General features: G+C 52.0%; 1 protein-coding gene and 1 long non-coding RNA gene across 11 annotated transcripts in view; one reads left to right on the top strand and one right to left on the bottom strand.

The window, feature by feature from the left end:
* Nucleotides 1-24,259, bottom strand: part of GPI (glucose-6-phosphate isomerase) — a 52,914-nt gene that overhangs the window by 19,675 nt on the left and 8,980 nt on the right. For 8 of the 10 annotated variants that reach the window (XM_077982073.1, XM_077982074.1, XM_077982075.1 and 5 more), the window contains 6 exons: nt 24,016-24,135; nt 14,614-14,697; nt 14,319-14,465; nt 12,929-13,000; nt 12,371-12,415; nt 10,403-10,456 (listed from right to left, as the gene is read on the bottom strand). In XM_077982073.1, the coding sequence (XP_077838199.1) occupies nt 10,403-10,456; nt 12,371-12,415; nt 12,929-13,000; nt 14,319-14,465; nt 14,614-14,697; nt 24,016-24,135 (522 nt within the window). Of the gene's footprint in view, nt 1-10,402; nt 10,457-12,370; nt 12,416-12,928; nt 13,001-14,318; nt 14,466-14,613; nt 14,748-23,981; nt 24,161-24,259 lie in introns of all 10 variants that reach the window. The other 2 variants (XM_077982076.1, XM_077982077.1) reach the window with 2 other exon arrangements.
* On the top strand, nt 18,499-21,719 carry LOC144337391 (uncharacterized). The gene is made up of 3 exons (XR_013410439.1): nt 18,499-18,970; nt 19,099-20,335; nt 21,568-21,719. It is a non-coding gene; the product is annotated as an uncharacterized LOC144337391 (long non-coding RNA).

Here is a 24,259-nt window from a genome sequence, read left to right as displayed (position 1 = left end):
GCTTATGCCAGATCCTACCTCCTTAGTCACTGACAGAACCAGATTCTCACACTTAATACCAGATCTCACCTCCTCAGACACTAGAAGATCCAGATTCTCATACCTGTGCCAAATGCCACCTCCTCAGACACCTGAAGACCCAGATCCTCACACCTGTACCAGATCCTACCTCCTCAGATACTAACAGACCCAGATCCTCATACCAGGGCCAGATCCTACCTGCTCAGACATAGACAGACCCAGATCCTCATACCAGGGCCAGATCCTACCTGCTCAGACATAGACAGACCCGGATTCTCATACCAGGGCCAGATCCTACCTCCTCAGACATTGAAAGACCCAGATCCTCACACCTGTACAAGATCCTACCTCCTCAGTCACTGGAAGACCCAGGTCCTCGTTCCTGTATCAGATGGTAACTCCTCAGACTTTCACAGATGCAGATCCTCATACCTGTACCAGATTCCTACCTCCTCCAACACTGACAGACCCAGATCCTCATTCCTGTACCAGACGGTAACTCCTCAGACATGGACAGTCCTAGATCCTCATACCAGGGCCAGATCTTACCTCCTCAGACATGGACGGACCCAGATCCTCATACCAGGACCCGATCCCACCTCCTCAGATACTGATGGACCCAGATCTTCATACCTGTACCCAGCCTCACCTCCCCAGACACTAGAAAACTCAGGGCTTCATACCTGTGCCAGATGCTACCTCCTCAGGCAATGGAAGCCCAACGGCCTGACACCTGAGTCCAACCTCACCTCCTCAAACACTGGAAGACCCAGATCATCATACCTGTGCCAGGTGCTACCTCCTCAGACATGGGAAGACCCAGATCCTCATACCTGTGCCAGGTGCTACCTCCTCAAACACTGGAAGACCCAGATCATCATACCTGTGCCAGGTGCTACCTCCTCAGACATGGGAAGACCCAGATCCTCATACCTGTGCCAGGTGCTACCTCCTCAAACACTGGAAGACCCAGATCATCATACCTGTGCCAGGTGCTACCTCCTCAGACATGGGAAGACCCAGATCCTCATATCTGTGCCAGGTGCTACCTCCTCAGACATGGGAAGACCCAGATCCTCATACCTGTGCCAGGTGCTACCTCCTCAAACAATGGAAGACCCAGATCCTCATACCTGTGCCAGGTGCTACCTCCTCAGACATGGGAAGACCCAGATCCTCATACCTGTGCCAGGTGCTACCTCCTCAGACATGGGAAGACGCAGATCCTCATACCTGTGCCAGGTGCTACCTCCTCAAACACTGGAAGACCCAGATTCTCATACCTGTGCCAGATGCTACCTCCTCACACATGGAAGACCCATATCCTCACACCTGTGCCAGGTGGTACCTCCTCAAACATTGGAAGACCAGATCCTCATACCTGTGTTAGGTGCTACCTCCTCAGACACAGGAAGACCCAGATCTCATACCTGTACCAGATGTTACCTCCTCCGACATCAGCAGACCCAGGGCCTCATACCTGTAACCTGCTGTTACCTCCTCAGACATCAGCAGACCCAGGGCCTCATACCTGTAACCTGCTGTTACCTCCTCAGACATCAGCAGACCCAGGGCCTCATACCTGTAACCTGCTGTTACCTCCTCAGACACCGTCAGATCCAGGGCCTCATACTTGTACCAGATCCTACCTCCTCACACACTGGGAGACCCAGATGTCATACCTGTACTTAGCCCATCTCCTTGGACACCTCTTCCAGCACCACATACCTGTACCAGGCCCTACTTCTATAGACACTTGCAGACCCACAGCCCCATACCAGTGCCAGGACTCACCTTCTCAGCCTCATACTTGTGCCCAGGTACGCTTCCTTGGACAATGAAAGACCCAGCAGCTGTCTGCTGCTCTTGGCTGGGTCTCCTCAGATATTAAAAACCTACAACTACATTTCTGTTCCCCAGCCCACCTGCTTGAATAGTGGCCCAGTGCCTCATACTTGTGCCAGGCCCCACATCCTCAGATACTGACAGACCCAGATCCTCATACCTGTGCCAGAAATTCTCTGTTGAACAATGAAGACTCATCACTTTGTACCTGTGCCCATTCCCAACTCCTCAGGCGGTACTGACAGATCCAGAACCTCAGATCTGTGCCTCACCCTACCTCCTGGACACTGACAGGCCCAATGGGTCATACCTGGGCTCGACCGATCTTCTCGGCCCATCACCTAGGCCTATCATTCACACTGCACCTTCTCAAGCCACACCCACAGGTTCCACTTGGTGCCATCAGAATCCTCAGAACTTCACGGACGTCTCCCTGACAGCTGTTTATGGAGCACCTTCCACATTTCTAGCACAGGCAATGGACGCAGATCAAATAATCATGCCAATAAATGTGAAACTGAGAAACAAGTGCTCAGGAGAAATGGAATATGGTGCTGAGGCCACTTATAAAAGGAACCTGAGGGGTACTTGAGCCTTGATCTCAAGAACGAGCAGGCATGACCCAGAGAAGCACTGAGGGAGCATTCCAGCAGCAGTAACAGCACATGCAAAGGTCCTGTGGCCAAAGCAGTTTTTCTCAAGGGTGACAGAATTAAGGCCCACAGAAAATGATTTGAGTGACTTCTCAGTTCTCCCAAGGATGGTCCAAGACTAGTAACCTTCTAGACACGAAGGAGAGGTGCCCACTTATTACATCCAGTAGATGCCTTGGGCTGTGAGGGCTTAATTCTCTCCTGGAAGCCCACTGAGGAAGGGGGAAGCATAGCACCGTCCAGAGGATAAAGGAAGGGGTGAGGACCACAGGGTGGAAGCTGAGAGGCATGGCGGGAGGACTCTGAACAGTCTGTCGCTAAGGTAAGGACAGAAGCAAACAAGCCACTTCAAAGGCCCGGAGATTGACTGGGGAGTGCAGAGGACTGATTCTGGGAGCTCTCCAGTGTGGCTGAGAGGTTTCTGGTTTTTTTTAGAGACAGAGTCTTGCTCTGTTGCCCAGGTGAAGTGCAGTGGCATGATCACAGCTCACTGCAGCCTCAAACTCCTGGGCTCAAGTGATCCTCCCATCTCAGCCTCCCCAGTAGCTGGGACTACAGGCACACACCACCATGCTTGGCTATTTTTAAAATTTTGTGTAGAGATGGGGTCTTGCTCTGTTGTCCAGGCAGGTTTTGAACACCTGGCCTCAACCTCCCATCTCAGCCTCCCATTTCAGCCTTCTGAAGCTCAGGGATTACAGCCATGAGCCACCACACCCAGCCCAGACTCAGCTCTAGAAACTAAACTTCAGTACAGCCAGCCCTCTGGCTGACCGAGTCCAGGCTGCTCACCGTGGCCAAGAACAGGTCCTGAGATCCCAGTTTTGCAAGAGCCCAAGCAATGCCAAACAGTGTCTGACCTGAGCCTCCGAACCCTCAATCTGCAGATATGGGTCTCTAGACCTCACCTTTAAGTGCAGAGGCCTCTGAGACCACACATTATAGATGCAGCTCCTCAGTCAGTTCAATGTTCTGGGCCTCACCTGCCCCAGTGCCCCAGATCTCACCTTATCTAACCATCATCTACCTTTTTCCTCACTTTACTCACTTTTTTTTTTTTGAGACAGGGTCTCTCACTCTGTCGCCCAGGCCCGAGTGCGGTGGCATGATCTCAGCTCACTGCAATCTCTGCCTGCCAGGTTCAAGCAATTTTCCTGCCTCAGCCTCCTGAGTAACTGGGATGACAGACATGTGCTACCATGCATGGCTAATTTTTGTATTTTTAGGAGATGGGGTTTCACCGTGTTGGCCATACTGGTCTCGAACTCCTGACCTCAAGTGATCCACCCACCTTGGCCTTCCAAAGTGCTGGGATGACAGGCGTGAGCCACTGCGCCTGGCAACTTTCCTCACTTTTAACTCAGACCCTATGTCAACTGGAGCAAAATGCCACCTTGGATGCAGGCCAACACCATGGACTGGTTACAGATCCTCAGGCCTCTGTAGTACCCTGAGCTCTGTCTATCATACCTGACCAGGGTGCTGAGAACAGATAGCTGACCCACCTGACCCTTAGGGTTCCCCAGACATCACCAGGCAGACCCAGGTACAAACACCTACAATGACTACCACTTTCCCTTGATATAAGAGCCCACACTACTCACCTAATTGTGCCTGACCCACCTTCCCCAGGCCTGGCTAGCCTCACCAATTATGCATTCCTGGGCTAGACCCCACCCACTTCACCTAACAAGCCCAGCAGTACTTTTGTGCTTGAACCCAGGTGTCAAGAACCCACCTAAGACCATGTTTATACAACCTCTGTGAAACTGAACCTGGATCCACAGACTCACTGCCAATGTCAGGCCAACATACCAGCACTGAGCCTGGATCCATGGACTCAATGCCAATGTCAGCTAAACATACCAGCACTGAGCCTGGATCCACAGACTCATTGACAACACCAGGTCAATATGCCAGCACTAAGCCTGAATCCACAGACTCACTGACAATGCCAGGTCAACATAGCAGCACTGAGCCTGGATCCATGGACTCACTGCCAATATCAGGTAAACACACCAGCACTGAGCCTGGATCCACAGACTCACTGACAACACCAGGTCAACATGCCAGCACTGAGCCTGGACCCACAGACTCATTGATAATGCCAGGTCAACATACCAGCAGTGAGCCTGGATCCACAGACTTACTGACAACAACCAGGTAAACATATCAGCACTGAGCCTGGATCCACAGACTCACTGACATAATCAGGTATACATACCAGCACTGAGCCTGGAGTCACAGCCTCACTGACATAATCAGGTAAACATAACAGCACTGAGCCTGGAGCCATAGACTCACTGACACCACCAGATAAATATACCAGCACTGAGCATCGATGCAATGGCTTCACCTGGAAGACCTAGTTCTGCCTGTTTGTGTCCAACTCCAGTGCCTCAGGCTACAGAGTTACACACCTGTCGAAGATGGGTTCCAGACATCTCAGCTGATAGACCAGGCTTCACATAACCTGACCCCTCATACCCTGACTGACAGACCCAGGTTCCTTTGCCTGAGCCCAACTCAGATTCCTTACAGCCTACCAGGGTCCAGCTTTATTTACGTGAGCCTGGCCTTGGCAGTCCACATCCCGTGTCTGGCTTGGCTTTTCATGTCTCACAGACAGAGCCAATGCTGCCAATCTCTGCTTAACATCAGCACCAATGAGCTCACTGAGGAGCCTCAGACCTCATCAAATGGAACATCTCTGCCTACCTGTGCTCCCCAGCTGAGATGTGTAGTTCTACCAACTTGTGACTAACCCATTGTCCCCAGGCCTAAGACTGAGTCAGCACAACGGAGCCAGAACCACGCACCAATGACTCCACCTGCAAGACCCCAGGTGTACGTCCCTCTAGCTACAAAGTCCTTACTTGAGAGAGATACATCTACCTACTCACGTCTAACTTAGGGGCCACAGACCTCGTAGGAAACCCACAATGTTCTCCCTGCCTGTGGAGACCCCCATGCTATGGGCTTGACCTGAGAGGCCACTCTGTACACCTAGGATCAACTCTGGTTCTTCAGGCTTCACCTCAAACACCCAGGGGCATATTCCTGTGCCTGAATCCAACTCCTGAAAGAGCCAACTCTATCTACCTGCATTCAATCCTAACTCCTCAGCTCTCCTTCAAGAGACTACTGGCAGACCAGTTTTGTCTACCTGCCTGACCCTGGCTCCTCAGACCACACATGGTGGGCCAGCTCTGCCTACCTGTGCTTGACCCTGGCTCCTCAGACCACACCTGAAAGGCTATCTCTACCTACCTGAGCTTGACCCTGGGTTCTCAGACTACACCTAGTGACCCAGAATACCTACCTGTACTCAATCCTGGCTCTTCAGACCATACCAGGCAGGCAGCTCTACCTACCTGAGCCTGACCCTGGCTCCTCAGACCATACTTGGTGGGCCAGCTTTGCCTACCTGTGCTTACCCTGTCTCCTCAAACCACACCCAGTGGGCCAGCTCTACCTACCTGTACTTGACCTTGGCTCCTTAAACCACACCTAGAAGACTATCTCTACCTACCTGTGTTTGACTCTGGCTCTTCGGAGTATACCTGGCATGCCAGATCTACCTACCTGAGCCTGACGTTGGCTCTTTAGATCATACCTGGTAGGCAAGATCTGCCTACCTGTGCTCGATGCTGGCTCCTGGGCTTGTACCTGGTGGACCAGCACTCCCTACCTGCATGTGGTGAGGGTTCCTGAGCTTGTACCTTGTGGGCCAGCTCTGCCTACCTCTGCTTCACACCTCAGCTGCTCATATCTCATCCAACACACTTGGTTTCTCTTACCTGGGCTTGACTATGACTTTTTAGGTCTCATGAACACACCCAGCTTTGTGAAGCTGCCCTGATTCTGGCTCCAAAGACCTTACCTGCCAAACCCTGCTCTACACACCTGTGTTTAACTCCTGTTCTTCAGACCTGATAGACCCGAAGAGATATACCTGGACCAGGCTCCAAAAACCTCACCCAAGAAACTCAATTCCACATTCCCACTTACCTGTGGCTGGCCACAGCTCCTCAGCCTCACCCAGGAGATGAACTTCTACCCACCCATCTTTTTTCTTTTTTTTTTTTTTTTTTTGAGACAAAATTTCACTCTCGCTGCCCAAGTTGCAGTATAGTGGCATGATCTCGGCTCACTGCAAACTCTGCCTCCCAGGTTCAAGCGATTCTCCTGCCTCAGCCTCCCGAGTAGCTGGGATTACAGGCACATGCCACCACATCCAGCTAATTTTTGTATTTTTTTGTAGAAATGGGGTTTCACCCGTCACCATATTGGCCAGGCTGGTCTTGAACTCCTGACCTCAGATGATACACCCACCTTGGCCTCCCAAAGTGCTGGGATTACAGGCGTGAGCCACCACACCCGACCCCTGTTTTTTTGTTTGTTTGTTTTTTGTTTTTTTGAGATAGAGTCTCACTGTCATCCAGGCTGAAGTGTAGTAGCACGATCTTGGCTCACTCTGCCTCCCCAGTTCAAGCAATTCTGGTGCCTCAGCCTCCCAAGCAGCTAGGACTGCAGGCATGCACCACCACCATGCCTGGCTAATTTTTGTATTTTTAGTAGAAATGGGGTTTCGCTATGTTGGCCAGGCTGGTCTCGAGCTCTTGACTTCAAGTGATCTGCCTGCCTTGGCCTCCCAAAGTGCTGGGATTACAGGCATAAGCCACTGCGCCTGGCCTTCCCACCTGTCTTGACACCACCTGGGAAATCCAGACCTGCTCACTGTGCCAAATCCCAGCCTCTCAGACCCTCCTGAGACCTGGCTCTATCCACTGCCTTCACTTCACACCCTCAGAGGTTGTCTACCACATCCAGGTCTTTCTAGATGAGCCTAACCCCAACTCCTTGGGCCTCACCTGATAGATCGTTCTCTCCACCTGTGCCTGACCTCAACTGCAGGACAGTTTAATTAGCTTGACTATGGCTGTTCTGGTCAACCTCCCTCCGCATGCCCCTGGTTTCACAGATGTCACCCGACAAACTCTACCCATCATGCTTCTCGGACCTGGGATACAAACCAGGGCCTGACCTCAGTGGCTCAGACCTTACCTGTGAGACCCAAAACTACATACCCATGTCTCACCTTAACCCCTGAAACCTCGCCTGCTAGAACCGCTCTACGTACCTCGACCAGACCCAGGCTTCATCCACCTTTCAGACGGATGCAGGTCGTCCTCCCTTTGTCCGACTCCAGCTTTTTGGTCTCTTCCCAGGCTCACCCACCAGAGCTGCTCAGACATCGCCTGAGGACACAGCTCCAACCTGGACCCAATCATGGATCTTCAGCCTCACTTATCAGACCCAGCTCAACCTGTCTGCCTATCTTTAGCTCCAACGTCCTTACCAGACTGGTCCAGTTCTGCCTACCTGAGTAGAGTCTTGGCTCCTCAGGCCTCCCCTAGAAACCCAGCCATACAAACCTGTCTGATTCCAGCTCCTGGGACCTCAGACAGACGCGGCTCTGAAAGGCTGCACTATACACACCTAACCTGAACAGTCACTTTCCTCACACATGACAGATCACTGGCTGCTGACCTCGGCCTGAGGGAGCCTGGTGAGAGCCCAGTGTTGACAAACACTGTCTGACTGGCCTAGTCTTGATGTCTGCCCTGCAGACCCAGGTCTCTGGACCTTTACTCACCCTGAGCCACTCAGACCGCACCTACCCAGCACAGCTCCGCATGTAACCCGCCGGCCTCACCTGCCGCAGCTCCCCTGTCCTTGCCTCACATCACCAGGTACATTCCTACCTCTCCCGCATCTGGGCTCTGCAGACCCTGACGCCACAGACTTGGACTTCAGTCACGAATTCTCAGAGGCCTCTGACACCCTGAGCTCTGCCCATCACACCCAGTCAGGATGCTGAGAAGCAGGTGCTGACCTGTGTGTCCCTAATCCTGGGTTCTAAACACCCCATTCGAGCAATTAGCCACCACTACCTGATCCTCACTTTTCAGAACTGGCCAGAGATCCCAGCGTGCACACCCGTCCCATGCCATAGGTCAACATCACCTCCCACAGAGCCCGGCTGACATACACACATACAGGCTCCTCAGACTTCACCTGACAGAACCATCTCTAAATACCTGCCTCTCCTCCAGAATTCACAGACCCATGGGTCCCTCTCCCTGCCCTGGCTCCTCCTCAGAACTCACCTGGATCTGCTCTGGCTCCGCTTCGGGCCTCCCCAGCCAAAACTGGCCCTGTGGCATGTGCTGACTCTGGCTGAGCCCTGAGAGACCCTGCGGTTTCCCACCACCGCTCTGCCTGATCCTGACACCCAAGGCTGCCCCACAACTGGCCCTGGCGGACCAAGAATTACCACTACCAGACGAGACTCTTCTGATCTCACCTGAGAGCCGGGACTGCATCCCTAGGCCTGAGCTGATGGCTGTAGCTCACCCGAGACCCTACCTCCAGGAACTTCACCTGCTCCTATCCCTGGGTTCTTCAGATATCACCTTCTGGATTCAGCAGGACACACTCTAGTAACTCAGGCCGATCCCTCCTCCATCCCCTGTGGTCTGTCTAGCCTGGCCCAGGAAGCCTCCGCTTAGGTCTCACCAGCCAGCCCTGGCCCCATGTTCCTGTGCCTAAATATCATTGCTAGGCCTTACCTGGGAGACCAGACCCATCCTCTGCTTAAGCCACACCCTAACTCATCTCTACATGCTGGGTGGTGACGAGCAAGGACACCCCCGATCTGCTCAGCTCCTTGGCTGGCAGCAGCACCCACACGTCCCTGCCCACCACCTGCTCAGGCTCCAGATCCCAAGGAGGAGGTGGAAGGTGGCTACCCTCCATTATCAGGCATGCAACATTTATTAGAAGCCGCACAGTCTCTCTTGACCGGGGTTCCGCATCTGAGCCACAGGATGCAGAAAATGACTTGAGTGACTCTTGTCAATTCTTCCAAGGATGGTATGTAACTAGTCTCATTCTAGAAAGAAGTTAACTCATTATACACAGTGGATGGCTTAACGCATTAGGGCTTCATTCTCTCCCAGACCCCTAGAGCTTTCAAAGGTACAAGGTTATGTCTGTGGATGCCATCACCAAGCAAAGGGCCTCCGGTCCAAATGCCTGGAAACAGCCCCAGGTGGGAAAACCACCACATGGGCAATGCCCTCTCTGCTGCGCCTGCCACAGTGTTAGACCCTGCACCTAAGCCTGGCCATGCCCACAGCATTCACAGCGCCCACACCACACCCTGCACTGCACCCCTGCACCCCAGGCTTCACAGCCAGAGCCCTCCTCACACCACTGCTGAGCTCAGGCAAGTGCACAAGGAAAGCTGCAGCTCACTGTTCGGCTCCAGCAGAGGCGGTCCCATGGACCACCTGTTGCTACGGAGGGGTCTGCAGCCCTGTCACTCAAGGCAGGGTTTGCTCTGCAAGCTGCCCCAGCCTGGCGCCTCCTCTACGCCACCCCCCAGCTCCTCCTACAGCTCCTGTTGCTCCTTTCCAGGCCTACCCGGTCATACCTCATGCCTCACCCTGCCCCTTGGCCTTTACAGATGGTGGCTGCAGTTCAGAGAAAGGTCATTACTGAGAATAACTCACAACCTCAACTCGGTGAGGGGGGCAAGGGGGACTCGGGTTACCCCACAGTGGGTGTTGCAGGCAGGCACCCAAGGGAGTGTCATCTGGCAATGCAAGCTCAGCCCGCCCTCAGGTGGAAGTGGAGCCCTCATCCTGCCTGGGTTGCTCTTGTCCTCCAAGCCTCTCTGAGGGCCTCTCTACCTTTCCCCAAGCTAGGTATGCAGCAGGTACTCAATAAACACTGACCTGACCTCATGGGCCCCTCAACGGCCAGGATTTGGCAAAGGAACTTAATTCACCCAGTGCAGAAGTGCTTGTACTTACATCCCAGAACTCGAACATGTTTTGAGGGTCAATTCCAAACTCCTTCACTTTGGTCTACAAAAAAAAAAAAAAAAAAAAAACACAAAGGGAGAGAAATGAAAGGAAGCATTTGCTAGTGGAATGGAAACAGGAGCTCCAGGAGGCAGGGAGCTATGCTCTGTGAGCTGAGCCTCACCTTCCCCAGAGCCAGGGATGGGGCAGGGCTAGAGCAGTCTGTGAGTCGAGGGCAGGGCCCAGGATCTGCCCACCCCAAGATGGACACCAGGCACACCAGTGACGCTGCACCTGTAAAGCCCCCTGCTGAGGGCAGCTGTAACCCCGTGTGAGGAACTGGCCCACACACTGCTCTGCAACAGCTCTCATCCAGGCCTGTCTGGGACACCAGAACATGAGCCCTCAGGGCATCTAGGAACCGAACCTAGGACTGGGACCCGAGCATGGGCAGGGGCCACCTACCAGGCCAGGCAACCACACACAGGCTGGACAGTTACCCAGCCCTTCCCACGTGTGGGAGGGTGACTGCACCAAGAAGCTCTGAGGACCCATCAGGTATTCTGGTCCCCAGAGCAGACAGGGCCAGCAACCCCTTACCTATTCCCCACAGGAGGAGAAGCCCTGCTGACCAGTCAGCGGGAAGCAGGCAACAGTGCTATGGTTAGCCAGCCTTATGGCGTCCTGCTGCAGCCGGGCGAGCACTGGAGGCAGAGATGTAGGGGTAACGGTGGAGGGGGTGGGAGGGAGTGATGTGGGTGTGGTCCCCAGCTCTGACACAGCACAGTGCCCACCGGCTGACTGCTGCTGTCACTCCTGGAACATCCCTTACTCTGCCATGCTCTGCTGAGCCTGCACAACCTCGGGGCCAGGCAGACTGTGAGAACTGGGGGGCAGGTGACCCAGGTTCTAATCCTGGTATCACCTACTCATACAGTCACTAAGTGAGCCAGGTACAGTGGCTCATGCCTATAATCCCAACACTTTGGGAGGCCGAGGTGGGCAGATCACTTGAGGTCAGGAATTCGAGACTAGCCTGGCCACCATGGTGAAACCCTGTCTCTACCAAAAATACAAAAATTAGCTGGACGTGGTAGTGGGTGCCTGTAATCCCAGCTAGTCAGGAGGCTGAGGCATGAAAATTGCTTGAACCCAGGAGGCAAAGGTTGCAATGAGCCAAGATCGCACCACTGCATTCCAGCCTGGGTGACAGAGCGAGACCTTGTCTCAAAAACTAGGCTGGGCACAGCAGCACACACCTGTAATCCCAGCACTTTGGGAGGCCGAGGTGGGCGGATCACTTGAGGTCAGGAATTAGAGACCAGCCTGGCCAACATGGTGAAACCCCGTCTCCACTAAAAATATAAAAATTAGCCGGGCATGGTGGCGTGCACCTGTAATCCCAGCTACTCAGGAGGCTGAGGCATGAGAATCACTTGAACCTGGAAGGCAGAGGTTGCAAGGAGCCAAGATCTCGCCACTGCACTCCAGCCTGGGCAACAAAGCGGACTGTCTCAAAAAAAAAAAAAAAAAAAAAAAACACCCCACCCAAAACAACAATCACTAAGTAGGAGGCAAAGTGTGACCTCCCTTCATTGGGGCTTTATGTCCTTACGTGAAAAATGGAATGCATCCTCCACCCCTACCCAGCATGGCCCATTTGGGGAGATGCTGCGCACAGAGGCCTAGGAAGGTCATGTGTATGGAGGGTTCTGGGTATCACTCAGGCCTGGGAGATGGAAAAAGGGGTTATCGTGATCCCACTGACTCCAAGCTTCTCTTCTCAAGGCTGCAGAGGTTGAATGGGTGAATGTGGAAAAGGCAAGGAAGGCTTGCAGCCCACAGGCAGCCAACCCTTCCATAGCATCAGCCAAGCCAAGATCCACCAGACCTATGAACCACGTCTCTGACGGGCCATGACCTAGACATGCTGGGCCCTCCCAGGAAGGCAGTACAGGGGACCACAGGGGCACTTACTGTGTTAGTAGACAGGGCAACGAAGTGCTTCGCCACTGCAGAAGGCTACAAAAGACAGAGCCAAGTTACCAAATCCAGCCCAGGGAGACAAGGGGTAGTGACTCCCCATCACCAGAGGAACCAAGGCCCTGCATGGGACTGAGATTCCCAGTCCCTGGTTCTGAGACTGTTAAAGGAGGCCCACATCGAGGTCAAGGTCAAGAAAGCAGGTGGGTCACAGGCTGCCTGCTCATCCCATCTTACAAGCATGCGGGGCTCAGGGACATCCCTCCCCTATAAAATAGGTGTGGCCAAGAGTCCCTGCTGCACCAAGGAACCTTAGAGAAAGGGCAACACAAGGGCTGTCAGCCTGCGAGAGCAGGTTCTGTCACATCTGCAAGGCTGGGTCTGGCAAAGCCAGGATGAACAATCATCTCATCTAGCAAAGGCAGGCACTGGCAAGGCCACCTTCCTCTTCCAACTTCAGGAGAGACAGGGCCAGACTTGGTCACTCAGGGGCCCACCCTGCTCTTCCCAGCTCAGAGGCTGATCACGAGGGAGGCCCTATAGCCCACTCACATCCTTGGCCGCCTGGAGAAACCACTCCTTCGCCGTCTCCGCATTCGTGATGGTCTCCTGGGTGGTAAAGGTCTGCAACCGAAGAGAACAGCAGTGGGCGCCCGAGCTTAGGGGTGGGTGCAGCCTCAAGCCAGGGCTCAGCAGCGGAGGCCAAGGCAATGCCCAGTTGTCACCTGGAGCAGTATTTGCAGGTCAGTGACAGTGACGTCACATAACCTCCTGAGACTCCAACTCTTTAATACCAAAGGAGGGAGGCTGGTAAACACAAACCGCCGACCCTAAGCCTTCAGGTCAAAGGCCACAGCTTCTCCCCTGGGAGGCTGCAGTCAGCCTGAGGCTCTCTTCGGCCCAGGCTGGAAGGTATCTCAGAATTCAGATGGAATTCTTCATATTTTATGTACATTCATGTGAGTAAATAGAGCATAAACGGCAGCAAACAAAACCCCTCTATTATCAGGGCATGGCTCTGGGATCAGAAAGGAGCAAGTGTGGCAGGGCATGCTTTGGGAGCACTTTGGGAGGCCGAGGTGGGGGCATCACCTGAGGTCAGGAGTTCAAGACCAGCATGGCCAACATGGCGAAACCCCATCTATACTAAAAAATAATAAATAAATAAATAGTAAAATTAGCCAAGTGTGGTGGTGTGCTGCCTAGTCCCAGCTACTTGGGAGGCTGAGAGAACTGCTTGAAACCCAGGAGACAGAGATTGCAGTGAGCCGAGATCGCGCCACTACACTCCAGCCTGGGTGACAGAGCCAGACTCTGTCTCAAAAACAAAACAAAAGCCGGGCGCGGTGGCTCACACCTGTAATCCCAGCACTTTGGGAGGCCGAGGCGGGCGGATCACAAGGTCAGGAGATCGAGACCACTGTGAAACCCCGTCTCTACTAAAAATACAAAAAATTAGCCGGGCGCGGTTGTGGGCGCCTGTAGTCCCAGCTACTCGGAGGCTGAGGCAGGAGAATGGCGTGAACCCGGGAGGCGGAGCTTGCAGTGAGCCGAGATCGCGCCACTGCACTCCAGCCTGGGCGACAGAGCGAGACTCCGTCTCAAAAAAAAAAAAAAAACAAAACAAAACAAAAAACAGGAGCAGGCATAAAGGACAGGTTTGTAAGGAAGTGGTGAGCAGTCCCAGACTGAGCAGAGATGCCGCAAGGTGAGTGGGTGTGATCAAGACACAAAGGTTCAAACTGATGTGTTCAGGCTTTCATCAGTCAACCTTGTTTGCTGCCAGGCACAGAAACAGTCTAGGGCAGCTGTACTGACCTGATCCACAAACCATGGTTCACCCACCGAGAGGGACCAATGGCCAGGGGGACAGCAAAATAGCCGTCCCTCCCTGCCCCAACACACACACGGCCAGGGGCCGGGCAGTTTTCGGCACTCATACCTTGGAGGCGATGATGAACAGAGAGGACTCGGGGTTCAGCTGGGTCAGGGTTTTGGCAATGTGAGTTCCATCAATGTTGGAGACATACCAGACGCGGGGACCTTCTGAAGAGTATGGCTTAAGGGCTTCAGTCACCATGAGGGGTCCCTGGGGGGAGACACAGCATCAGAGAATAAGAATTCAGAGCCCACAAAAAGTGGAGACAGCCAGGTCCCATCCCTGGAGAAAGTAAGGACCTGGGTGGGACCAACAGTGCCCAGACTCCCACCCTACCCCAAGGCCGTTTTCTCCTCACCAGGTCGGAGCCGCCAATGCCAATGTTGATGACGTCCGTGATGGTCTTGCCTGTGTACCCCTTCCAGTCACCGCTCCGGACACGCTGGCACAGGGAGGAAGATGCCGTCAGCCCAAACCCCCAGGCATAAGCCGCTGTTCAAAAACATCATTACTGCCATGTCCTGGTTCCTCAGTCCCAGCTTTCAGGCCCTCGCAGGTGCCTCTATTTTTTTGTTTTTAATTTACAATTTTTTTTTTTTTTTTTGAGACGGAGTCTTGCTCTGTCTCCCAGGCTGGAGTGCAGTGGCGCGATCTCGGCTCACTGCAACGTCCGCCTCCCGGGTTCATGCCATTCTGCTGCCTCAGACTCCTGAGTAGTTGGGACTATACAGGTGCCCGCCACCATGCCCAGCTAATGTTTTTTGTTTTAGTAGAGATGGGGTTTCACTGTGTTAGCAGGATGGTCTCGTACTCCTGACCTCGTGATCCACCCGCCTCGGCCTCCCAAAGTGCTGGGATTACAGGCTTGAGCAACCGTGCCCGGCTTATTTAATTTTGTTTTTTTTGAGACAGAGACTCCACTTTCTGGGTTCTAACAATACTCATGCCTCAGTCTCCTGAGTAGCTGGGACTACAGGCCTGTGCCACCACCATGCCTAGCTAATTTTTTTGTATTTTTAGTAGGGACGGGGTTTCGCCATGTTGGCCAGGCTGGTCTCGAATTACTGGCCTCAAGTGATCTGCCCAGCTTGGCCTCCCAAAGTGCTAGAATTACAGGTGTGAGCCACCACATCTCGCTATTTATTTATTTTTAAAACTGTGCCTTAGGGGCCAGGAAGGGTGGCTCAAGGCTGAGACAGGAGAATTGCTTGAGCCCAGGAAGTTGAGGCTGCAGCAAGCTAAGATTGCTAACACTGTACTCCAGCCTAGGTGACAGAGGAAGACCCTGACTCCAAAAACAGAACAAAATGCTCTGCCTTAGCCATTTTTTTTTTCCTAAGACAGAGTCTTACTCTGTCGCTAAGGCTGGAGTGCAACGGCACAATCTCAGCTCACTGCAGCCTCCACCTCCAGGCTCCAGGGTTCAAGCAATTCTCCTGCCTCAGCCTCCCAAGTAGCTGGGATTACAGGCACCTGCCACCATGCCCGGCTAATTTTTACTACTTTTAGTAGAAACGGGGTTTCGCTGTGTTGGCCAGGCTGGTCTCAAACTCCTGACCTCAGGTGATCCACCCACCTCAGCCTCCCAAAGTGTTTGGATTACAGGTGTGAGCCACCACGCACAGCCTATTTTATTTTTTGTAGAGACGGTGTCTTGCTATGTTGCCCAGCCTGGTCTCTAACTCCTGGCCTCAAATAATCCTCCCATCTTGACCTCCCAAAGCGTTGGGATTACAGGCGTGAGCCACTATGCAAGGCCTAGGAGTCTCTGGAGACCACAGTGGCCCCTGCCACACTCACCACCAACTAGACTATTTCCTGGTTACAACAGTGAGACATCCCTACCTCACAGCAACACCGTCAGAATTTGCAAAACCAGGGATAACTCGGCAGAATCTACTATGCCAGAGACCAAGAGATGTGAAATGCTGAAAACTGTGACTGGGCGGGGAAAGGAGTATCAGACCTGCAGCCAGTCTCCAATCAGACGCCAGTGATCCCTGCTTCCTGGAACTCATGCCCCTGCATAGCTTCCGCCTGTGCTGGGAGAGGTGACCTGTGCACCCACCAGGAGACTGGCAAAAGGGGTGAAATGTGACTTCAGAGAACCTGCAGTTTCTGCTTTGCTCTCTCGGATGACTCGCTTTTGGCGAAGCCGTCTATGATGCTGTAAAGACACTCAAAAGAGCTCCATAAAGAAGCCCACGCAGCAGGGAACTGAGGCCTTTTTCCAACAGTCACTGCCAACTCGCTTCCTGTGTATGGGACACCTTAGAGGGGAGTCCTCCAAACCCATCAAACCTTCCAGTAACCAGGGCGCTGGCCAACATCTTGACTAAAGCCTCATGAGAGATCTCCAAACCAAGACCAACCAGGTGAGCCACTCCCAAACCTCTGACCCACAGACACTGTGAGAGGTAATAAAAGTACTGCTAGGCCCGGCATGGTGGCTCACACCTGTAATCCCAGCACTTTGGGAGGCTGAGGCAGGTGGATCACAAGGTCAGAAGTTCGAGACCAGCCTAGCCAACATGGTGAAACCCTACCTCTACTAAAAGAAAAAATACAAAAATTATCCGGGCATGGTGGCGTGCCCCTGTAATCCCAGCTACTCAGGAGGCTGAGACAGGAGAATTGGTGAAACCCAGGAGGCGGAGGTTGTAGTGAGCTAAGATTGTGCCATTGCACTCTAGCCTGGGCGACAGAGCAAGACTGTCTCAAAAAAAAAAAAAGTTTATTGCTGTTTTAAGCCAAGTTTTCACGTCATTTGTTACACAATGATAGATAACTAATACAGATTCTGGCACCAAAAGTACAGTGTTGTCATAATAGAAACCTAAATATGCATGACTCAGTGACTCATGCTTATAATCCCAGCACTTACTGGGAAACTGAGGCAGGAGGATCACTTGAGCCCAAGAGTTTAAAACTAGCCTGGGCAACATAGCATGAACTCATCTCTACAAAAAATAAAAAAGTAACCAAGCATGGTGGCATGTGCCTGTAGTCCCAGAAGGCTGAGGTGGGGGATTGCTTGAGCCCAGGAGTTCGAGGCTGCAGTGAGTGGTGATTGCACGCACCACTGCACTCCAGCCTGGGCAACAGAGTGAGACCCTATCTCAAAAAATAAGAAAGAAAGAAAAGAAAAAATAATTATCCCATACATATCAGTCATCCTATGCCCACCTCGCCATTGTATGTTGGGTGTCTGGGGGTAATTTGTCTCTTTAAATTCACATGTCTTCAGATTGAAAGGAACTATACTCGAGTTGTACTAAAGGAAATGCAGGTACTACCACACCTGTACTTGACAAGATGAGGTTCTAGACTTCTGATACTGTAACAGGATATGGACTTAGGAGAAAGTGAGTGGGGTGTTTGCGTATGGAAGGAACACAAATCAACCACTAGGCGCCAGAAGCAGGACTACGATAGCCACCCACCTTCTGGGATGGTGACCAGTGGTCCTTGCCTCCTGGCATTAACCCACTGGTGCAGTCCCTTCCCACAATGACCAGGGCTGATCTGTAACACCAACAGGGTATTATAGAAATGAAAGAGTGTAGCTGGGCGTGGTGGCTCACCCTGTAATCCCAGCATTTTGGGAGGGCGAAGCAGGCAGATCACTTGAGATCAGTAGTTCGAGACCAACCTGGCCAAAATGGTGAAACCCCATCTCTACTAAAAAAATAATTTAAAAAAAAAGGGGGCAGGCATGGTGGCGGGTACCTGTAATCCCAGTTACTCAGGAGGCTAAGGCAGGAGAATCGCTTGAGCCCAAGACCGGAGGTTGCAGTGAGCCAAGATCACGCCATTGCACTCTGGCCTGGGCGACAAGAGTGAAACTCCATCTCAAAAAAAAAATTAAAAAAGAGTGTGAATCCTGACATTAGGTCACAAAAGACCTCCAGGCATCTGCCTTGCTCTCTATTGGATCACTCACTCTGGGAGAAATAAGCTGCGATGTCATGAGGACACTTGAACTGTCTGTGCCTCCCAAAGCCAGCTGTGCTAGTGAGCCATCTTCAAAGCAGACCCTCCAGGCCCCATCAAGCCTTCAAATGACCACATCTTTAGCCAGCATCTTGACTGCAATCTTAGAAGATCAGAGCCACTACTCCAAACGCAGCCACTGCAAATTCCCCACCTAAAGAGATGGTGATTGTTGCTTCTAGTTGCTAAATTTTGGAATAATTTGTCACACATCAATAAAAAATTAGTATACACTAATAAGATCCAGCAATTTTCTTTTCTTTTAAATTTTTTTTTTTTTTTTTTTTAGAATCTTGCTCTGACACCCAGGCTGGAGTACAGTGGTGCGATCTCAGCTTACTGCAACCTCCATCTCCCGGGTTCAAGCGATTCTCCTGCCTCAGCTTCCCAAGTAACTGGGACTACCGGCGTGCAATACCATGCCCAGCTATAAATAATAATTATTATTATTATTATTTTTTGTGATGGAGTCTTGCTCTGTCACCCAGGTTGGAGTGCAGTGGCGCTATCTCGGCTCTCAGTAACCTCCACCTCCTGGGTTCAAATGATACTGCTGCCTCAGTCTCCCGAGCAGCTGGAATTACGGGTGCCTGCCACACCCCCAGCTAATTTTGTTTGTATTTTTCGTAGAGACAGGTTTCGCCATGTGGGCCAGGCTGGTCTCAAACTCCCGACCTGAAGTGATCCACCCACCCCAGCCTCCCAAAGTGCTAGGATTACAGGTGTGAGCCACAGCATCCAGATTATAAATTATTATTTTTAAATTAAAACAAAAATAGGCTGGGCACAGTGGCTCACGCCCGTAATCCCAGCACTTTGGGAGGCCGAAGTGGTCAGATTATGAGGTCAGGAGTTCGAGACCAGCCTGGCCAACATGGTGAAACTTCATCTCTACTAAAAATACAAAAATTAGCTGGGTGTGGTGGCAGGCACCTGTAATCCCAGCTACTCTGGAGGCTGAGGCAGGAGAACTGTTTGAACCCAGGAGGCAGAGGGTGCAGTGAGCCAAGATCAGGCCATTGCACTCCAGTCTGGGCGAAAGAGAGAGACTCTGTCTAAAAAAAAAAAAAAAAAAAAAAAATGGCCAGGCGCAGTGGCTTACGTCTGTAATCCCAGCACTTTGGGAGGCCAAGGTGGCCAGATCACGAGGTCAGGAGATGGAAACCATCCTGGCTAACATGGTGAAATCCAGTCTCTACTAAAAATACAAAAAATTAGCCGGGCGAGGTGGCGGGCTCCTGTAGTCCCAGCTACTCAGGAGGCTGAGGCAGGAGAAAGACGTGAACCCGGGAGGCAGAACTTGCAGTGAGCTGAGATTGCGCCACTGCGCTTCAGCCTGGGTAACAGAGCGAGACTCTGTCTCAAGGAAAAAAAAAAAAAAAGAGGGTCTATGTTGCCCAAACTAGTCTTGAACTCCTGGCCTGTAGTGATCTGATTCACCCTTCCAAAATGCTGGGATTACACACAAGCCACTGCACTTTTCTGGGTTTAGGTTTTAAAGACACGGTCATGCTCTGTTGCTCGGCCTGGAATGCAGGAGTGTGATCATAGCTCACTGCAGCTTCAAACTCCTGGGCTCAAGCAATTCTCCCGCCTCAGCCTCCTAAGTAGCCAAGACTATAGGTGCACACTACCACAGCTGGCTAACTTGTAACTTTTTTTTTAAAGGCAAGGTCTTGTTATGTTGCCCAGGCTGGTATTATACTACTGGCCTCAAGCAATCCTCTTGCCTCTGTCTCCCAAAGGGCTGGGATTACAGAGGTGAGCAACTGTGCCTGGCCCTACTTTTTCTTTAAATATACCATGGGAAAATTTCCATCAATACAGAAAGAAATAAAATAAGTTGTTCAACTTCTCAACCCTCCCTCACGGGCGTATGACAAAAGAGGTTACAAAAAGCAAGTCTCAGCTGGGTGTGGTGGCTCATACCTGTAATCCCAGGACTCTGGGAGGCCAAGGCGGGTGGATCACTTGAGATCAGGAGTTCAAGACCAGCCTGACCAACATGGTGAAACCCTGTCTCTACTAAAAATACAAAAATTAGCCGGGCGTGGTGGTGTGTGCCTATAATCCCAGCTACTGGGGAGGCTGAGGCAGGAGAATCACTTGAACCTGGGAGGCAGAGGTTGAGTGAGCCGAGACCACACCATTGCACTCCAGCCCGGGTGACAGAGCGAGACTCTGTCTCAAAAAAAAAAAAAAAAAGGCAAGTCTCCTTCCCTGACTGTCAAAGGTTTGTTATAATGAAGCATCCCAGAGGCAAAATGTATCTTTTTTTTTTTTTTTTTTTAAGTTTTGAGACAAAGTCTTACTCTGTTGCCCAAGTTGCAGTGCAGTGGCGTGATTTTGGCTCACCGCAACCTCCCCCTCCCGGGTTCAAGTGATTCTCCCACCTCAGCCTCCCGAGTAGCTGGGACTACAGGCACGCGCTGCCATGCCTGGCTAACTTTTTTGTATTTTTTTTTCAGCAGAGATGGAGTTTCACTATGTTAGCCAGGCTGGTCTTGAACTCCTGACCTCGTGGTCCACCCACCTTGGCCTCCCAAGGTGCTGGGATTACAGGTGTGAGCCACCACACTCAGCCAAATGTGTCTATCTTTATTACAATTACATCCAGCTTTCATTTGACCAAATGAGGCTTTACCATACCCACCAATTCTGCAACTTCCTTTTTCAACTTCCCAGTCCATCCTGAACAGCATGGCAAGTCAATCCAACTGTAGATCCCTGATTCCTAACGGTGCCCAGGATGACAGTATATGAATATATGCTGACTCTACTTGGTAAGTCCCCTGATATAAATGAGGACAGCTTGGTTTCAGGTTTTGCCACTACAATCAAGGTCACAGTGAACGTCTTCACCCAATCTTGGCAAACTTTGGAGAGCACAGCCATGAGGAATGTTCCTCACCGGGGGATTGCTGCCATTCAGCAACTTTTTTTGAACTATAAATACCCTATCAGCCTGAGTCAGGTACTCCAGTGGCCAGCTTTAAGGGAAGGCCTTCCTGGAAACAGCACCCCAAACAGTGCAGTGCCACCCTCGCCATGTGGCATGGCTGAGCGCACCCAGCCCGATCACACAGCACTAGGCTTTGAATGCACTTCAGCTCTGCCACTCACAGCACATGGCTGGAAAGGCCCTGCTGCACGCCCAAAGCCCGTCACATGGACTGACCACCCTAAATGACATTCTGGAAATCCAGATTCCCATCAGGACCCCACAACTTCCTTGCCCTGGGAAGCGTCTCACTCTGTCACCCGAGCTGCCTCAACCTCCCGGGCTCAAGCAATCCTCCCACCTCAGCCTCCCAAGTAGCTGGGACACACCAGCATGCCTGGCTAATTTATTTATTTTTTGAAGAGATGGGTTTGTTTGTTTGTTTGTTTGTTTTTTTTGAGGCAGAGTTTCACTCCGTCACCTAGGCTGGAGTGCAGTACTATGATCTTGGCTCACTGCAACCTCCGCCTCCCAGGCTCAAGAGATTCTCCTGCCTCAGACTCCCCAGTAGCTGATATTACAGGTGCTCGCCACCATGCCCAGGTAACTTTTTGTATTTTTAGTAGAGACGGCGTTTCACCATGTTGATTGATCTCAAAACTCCTGACCTCAAATGATCCAACTGCCCAGCCTCCCAGAGTGCTAGGATTACAGGCATGAGCCACCGTGCCCAGCCCATTTTCAGGTCTGAAAGTGGCTCTTGGCCAAAGTAACCGGACGTTGACCAGCCACATGTGGAGACCACTGCTCCTAGGACAAGCAGCAAATGATCACAGCTGCAAGAGCTTGGATGATCACCCTTGGCGCATGCATAGCCCACACAGACACACCGGCATCACCCTCATTCTCCAGGCTTGAGGACGTCTGCCAACCCACCCCTGCAGAATCACCCCTGGGATAGACACTGAGGCAAGTGCTTGATGTGGGGAAACTTAGCTGGTCTCTGAGGCAACCCCTACCACCCTACACACAAGGAAAAGGAGGCATGTTACATGCACTGTCACTGACACACAGACACCGCTTACATACTTCCAGGTGGAAATAAGTTGCAGAAGAGCAGGGAGAAAACCAAACTGCGTGCATGTGCACGTGTGTACATGTTTCGAAGAGGAGATGACAGACGTGTACGTGCACAGGAACTTTCTGGAAGACTTCACAGGAAAACTTTTCTATTTTTTAAATTTATTTTTTGAGACAGGATCTTGCTCCGTTGTCCAGACTGGAGTGCACTGGTGTCACCATGGCTCACTGCAGCCTCGACTTCCCAGGCTCAAGCCATCCTCCCACCTCAGCCTCCTGAATAGCTGGGACTAGAAGTATGAGCTGCTGCGCCTGGCTACAGGAAACGTTACAAAGGCTGCTTCTGGAGGGTTAGCTGGGAATGGGGATGAGGAATTTTTTTTTTTTTTTTTTTTTGACAGAGTCTCACTCTGTCGTCCAGGCTAGAGTGCAATGGCACACTCACAGATGACTGCAACTTCTGCTTCCCAGCTTCAAGTGATTCTCCTGCCTCAGCCTCCCAAGTAGCTGGGATTACAGGTGTGTGTCACCACACTTGGCTAATTTTTGTATTTTTAGTGGAGATGGGGTTTCACCATGATGGCCAGGCTGGTCTCAAATTCCTTACCTCAAGTGATCCGCTCGCCTCAGCCTCCCAAAGTTCCGGGATCACAGGCATGAGCCACCCACCACACCCAGCCAGGGTTGAGGAAATTTTACAACGTTTTATCTATTTCTAGACTGGGTGATAAGGGCGTATGACAAAAGAGGTTAGAAAAAGCTCCTTCCAGCCAGGCGCAGTGGCTCACGCCTGTAATTCTAGCACTTTGGGAGGCTGAGGCGGGCAGATGACCTGAGGTCAGGGGTTTGAGACCAGCCTGGCCAACATGGTGAAACCCCATCTCTACTAAAAATATAAAAATTAGCTGGGCGGGGTGGCGCATAATTGTAATCCCAGCTACTCGGGAGGCTGAGGCAGGAGAATCACTTGAATCCAGGATGCAGAGGTTGCAGTGAGCTGAGATCGCACCACTGCACTCCTGTCTGGGCGACAGAGTGAGACTCCATCTCAAAAAAATAAAAAAAGAAAGAAAGAAAAGAAAAAGCTCCTTCCTTTCCTGACTGTCCCGTCTCTCGGGTGCCTCACTTCTTTTTTTTTTTTTTTTTTTTTTTTTTGAGACAGAGTCTCGCTCTGTTGCCCAGGCTGGAGTACAGTGGCACAATCTCTGCCCACTGCAAGCTCTGTCTCCCGGGTTCATGCCATTCTCCTGCCTCAGCCTCCCGAGTAGCTGGGACCACAGGGGCCCGCCACCTCGCCTGGCTAATTTTTTTGTATTTTTAGTAGAGACGGGGTTTCATCATGTTAGCCTGGATGGTCTCGATCTCCTGACCTCGTGATCTGCCTGCCTCGGCCTCCCAAAGTGCTGGGATTACAGGCGTGAGCCACCGCGCCCAGCCCCTTAGGGCCCCACTTTCCATTTCGAGCCTCTGTCATTTGTCACCATGAGCCCACAGGTGTCTGTAATTCAGGAAGGAGACTGCCCCCACTTCTGCCAGCAGTAGGTTCCTTCAGAGCAGAGCCAGGAGAAATTCAGGCCTCAGCAAAAACCCCCAGGGTCAGCGATCACACAGGCAACTCCTCCCTTAAGCTGCAGTGACAGCCTGAGTCCTGCCTCCAAGAAGAGAGGAAAAGTTGCCCCTCAGGGATCCCAGATTCCCATATACTCACACACGGCCAAGGGCGAGTCCGGCCCAGTAGCCACTTACCTGGCAGAAAGACTTCATCTTGTCCAGAACCTTGTTGACCTCTGGCATCACATCCTTGCCATCTACCAGGATGGGTGTGTTTGACCGGTTCCGAAGAGCCACGTGCAGCACAGCTCGACCCTGGGGATGAGGGTGGGTGTAAAGACTGTCCCCTCAACCCCAGGCAGCCATGCTCCCAGCTGGGCATGGTACCATAGCTCGGCCCTCTATCCACTAGACAGGCAGGCCCTGAGGTCTCTGTTAG

This window comes from Macaca mulatta, chromosome 19 (genome assembly GCF_049350105.2).
Source record: "Macaca mulatta isolate MMU2019108-1 chromosome 19, T2T-MMU8v2.0, whole genome shotgun sequence".
In the NCBI taxonomy this organism is placed as follows: domain Eukaryota; kingdom Metazoa; phylum Chordata; class Mammalia; order Primates; family Cercopithecidae; genus Macaca; species Macaca mulatta.
The sequence above is the reverse complement of the archived record's forward strand: the minus strand, read 5'-3'. Positions and strand labels throughout refer to the sequence as shown.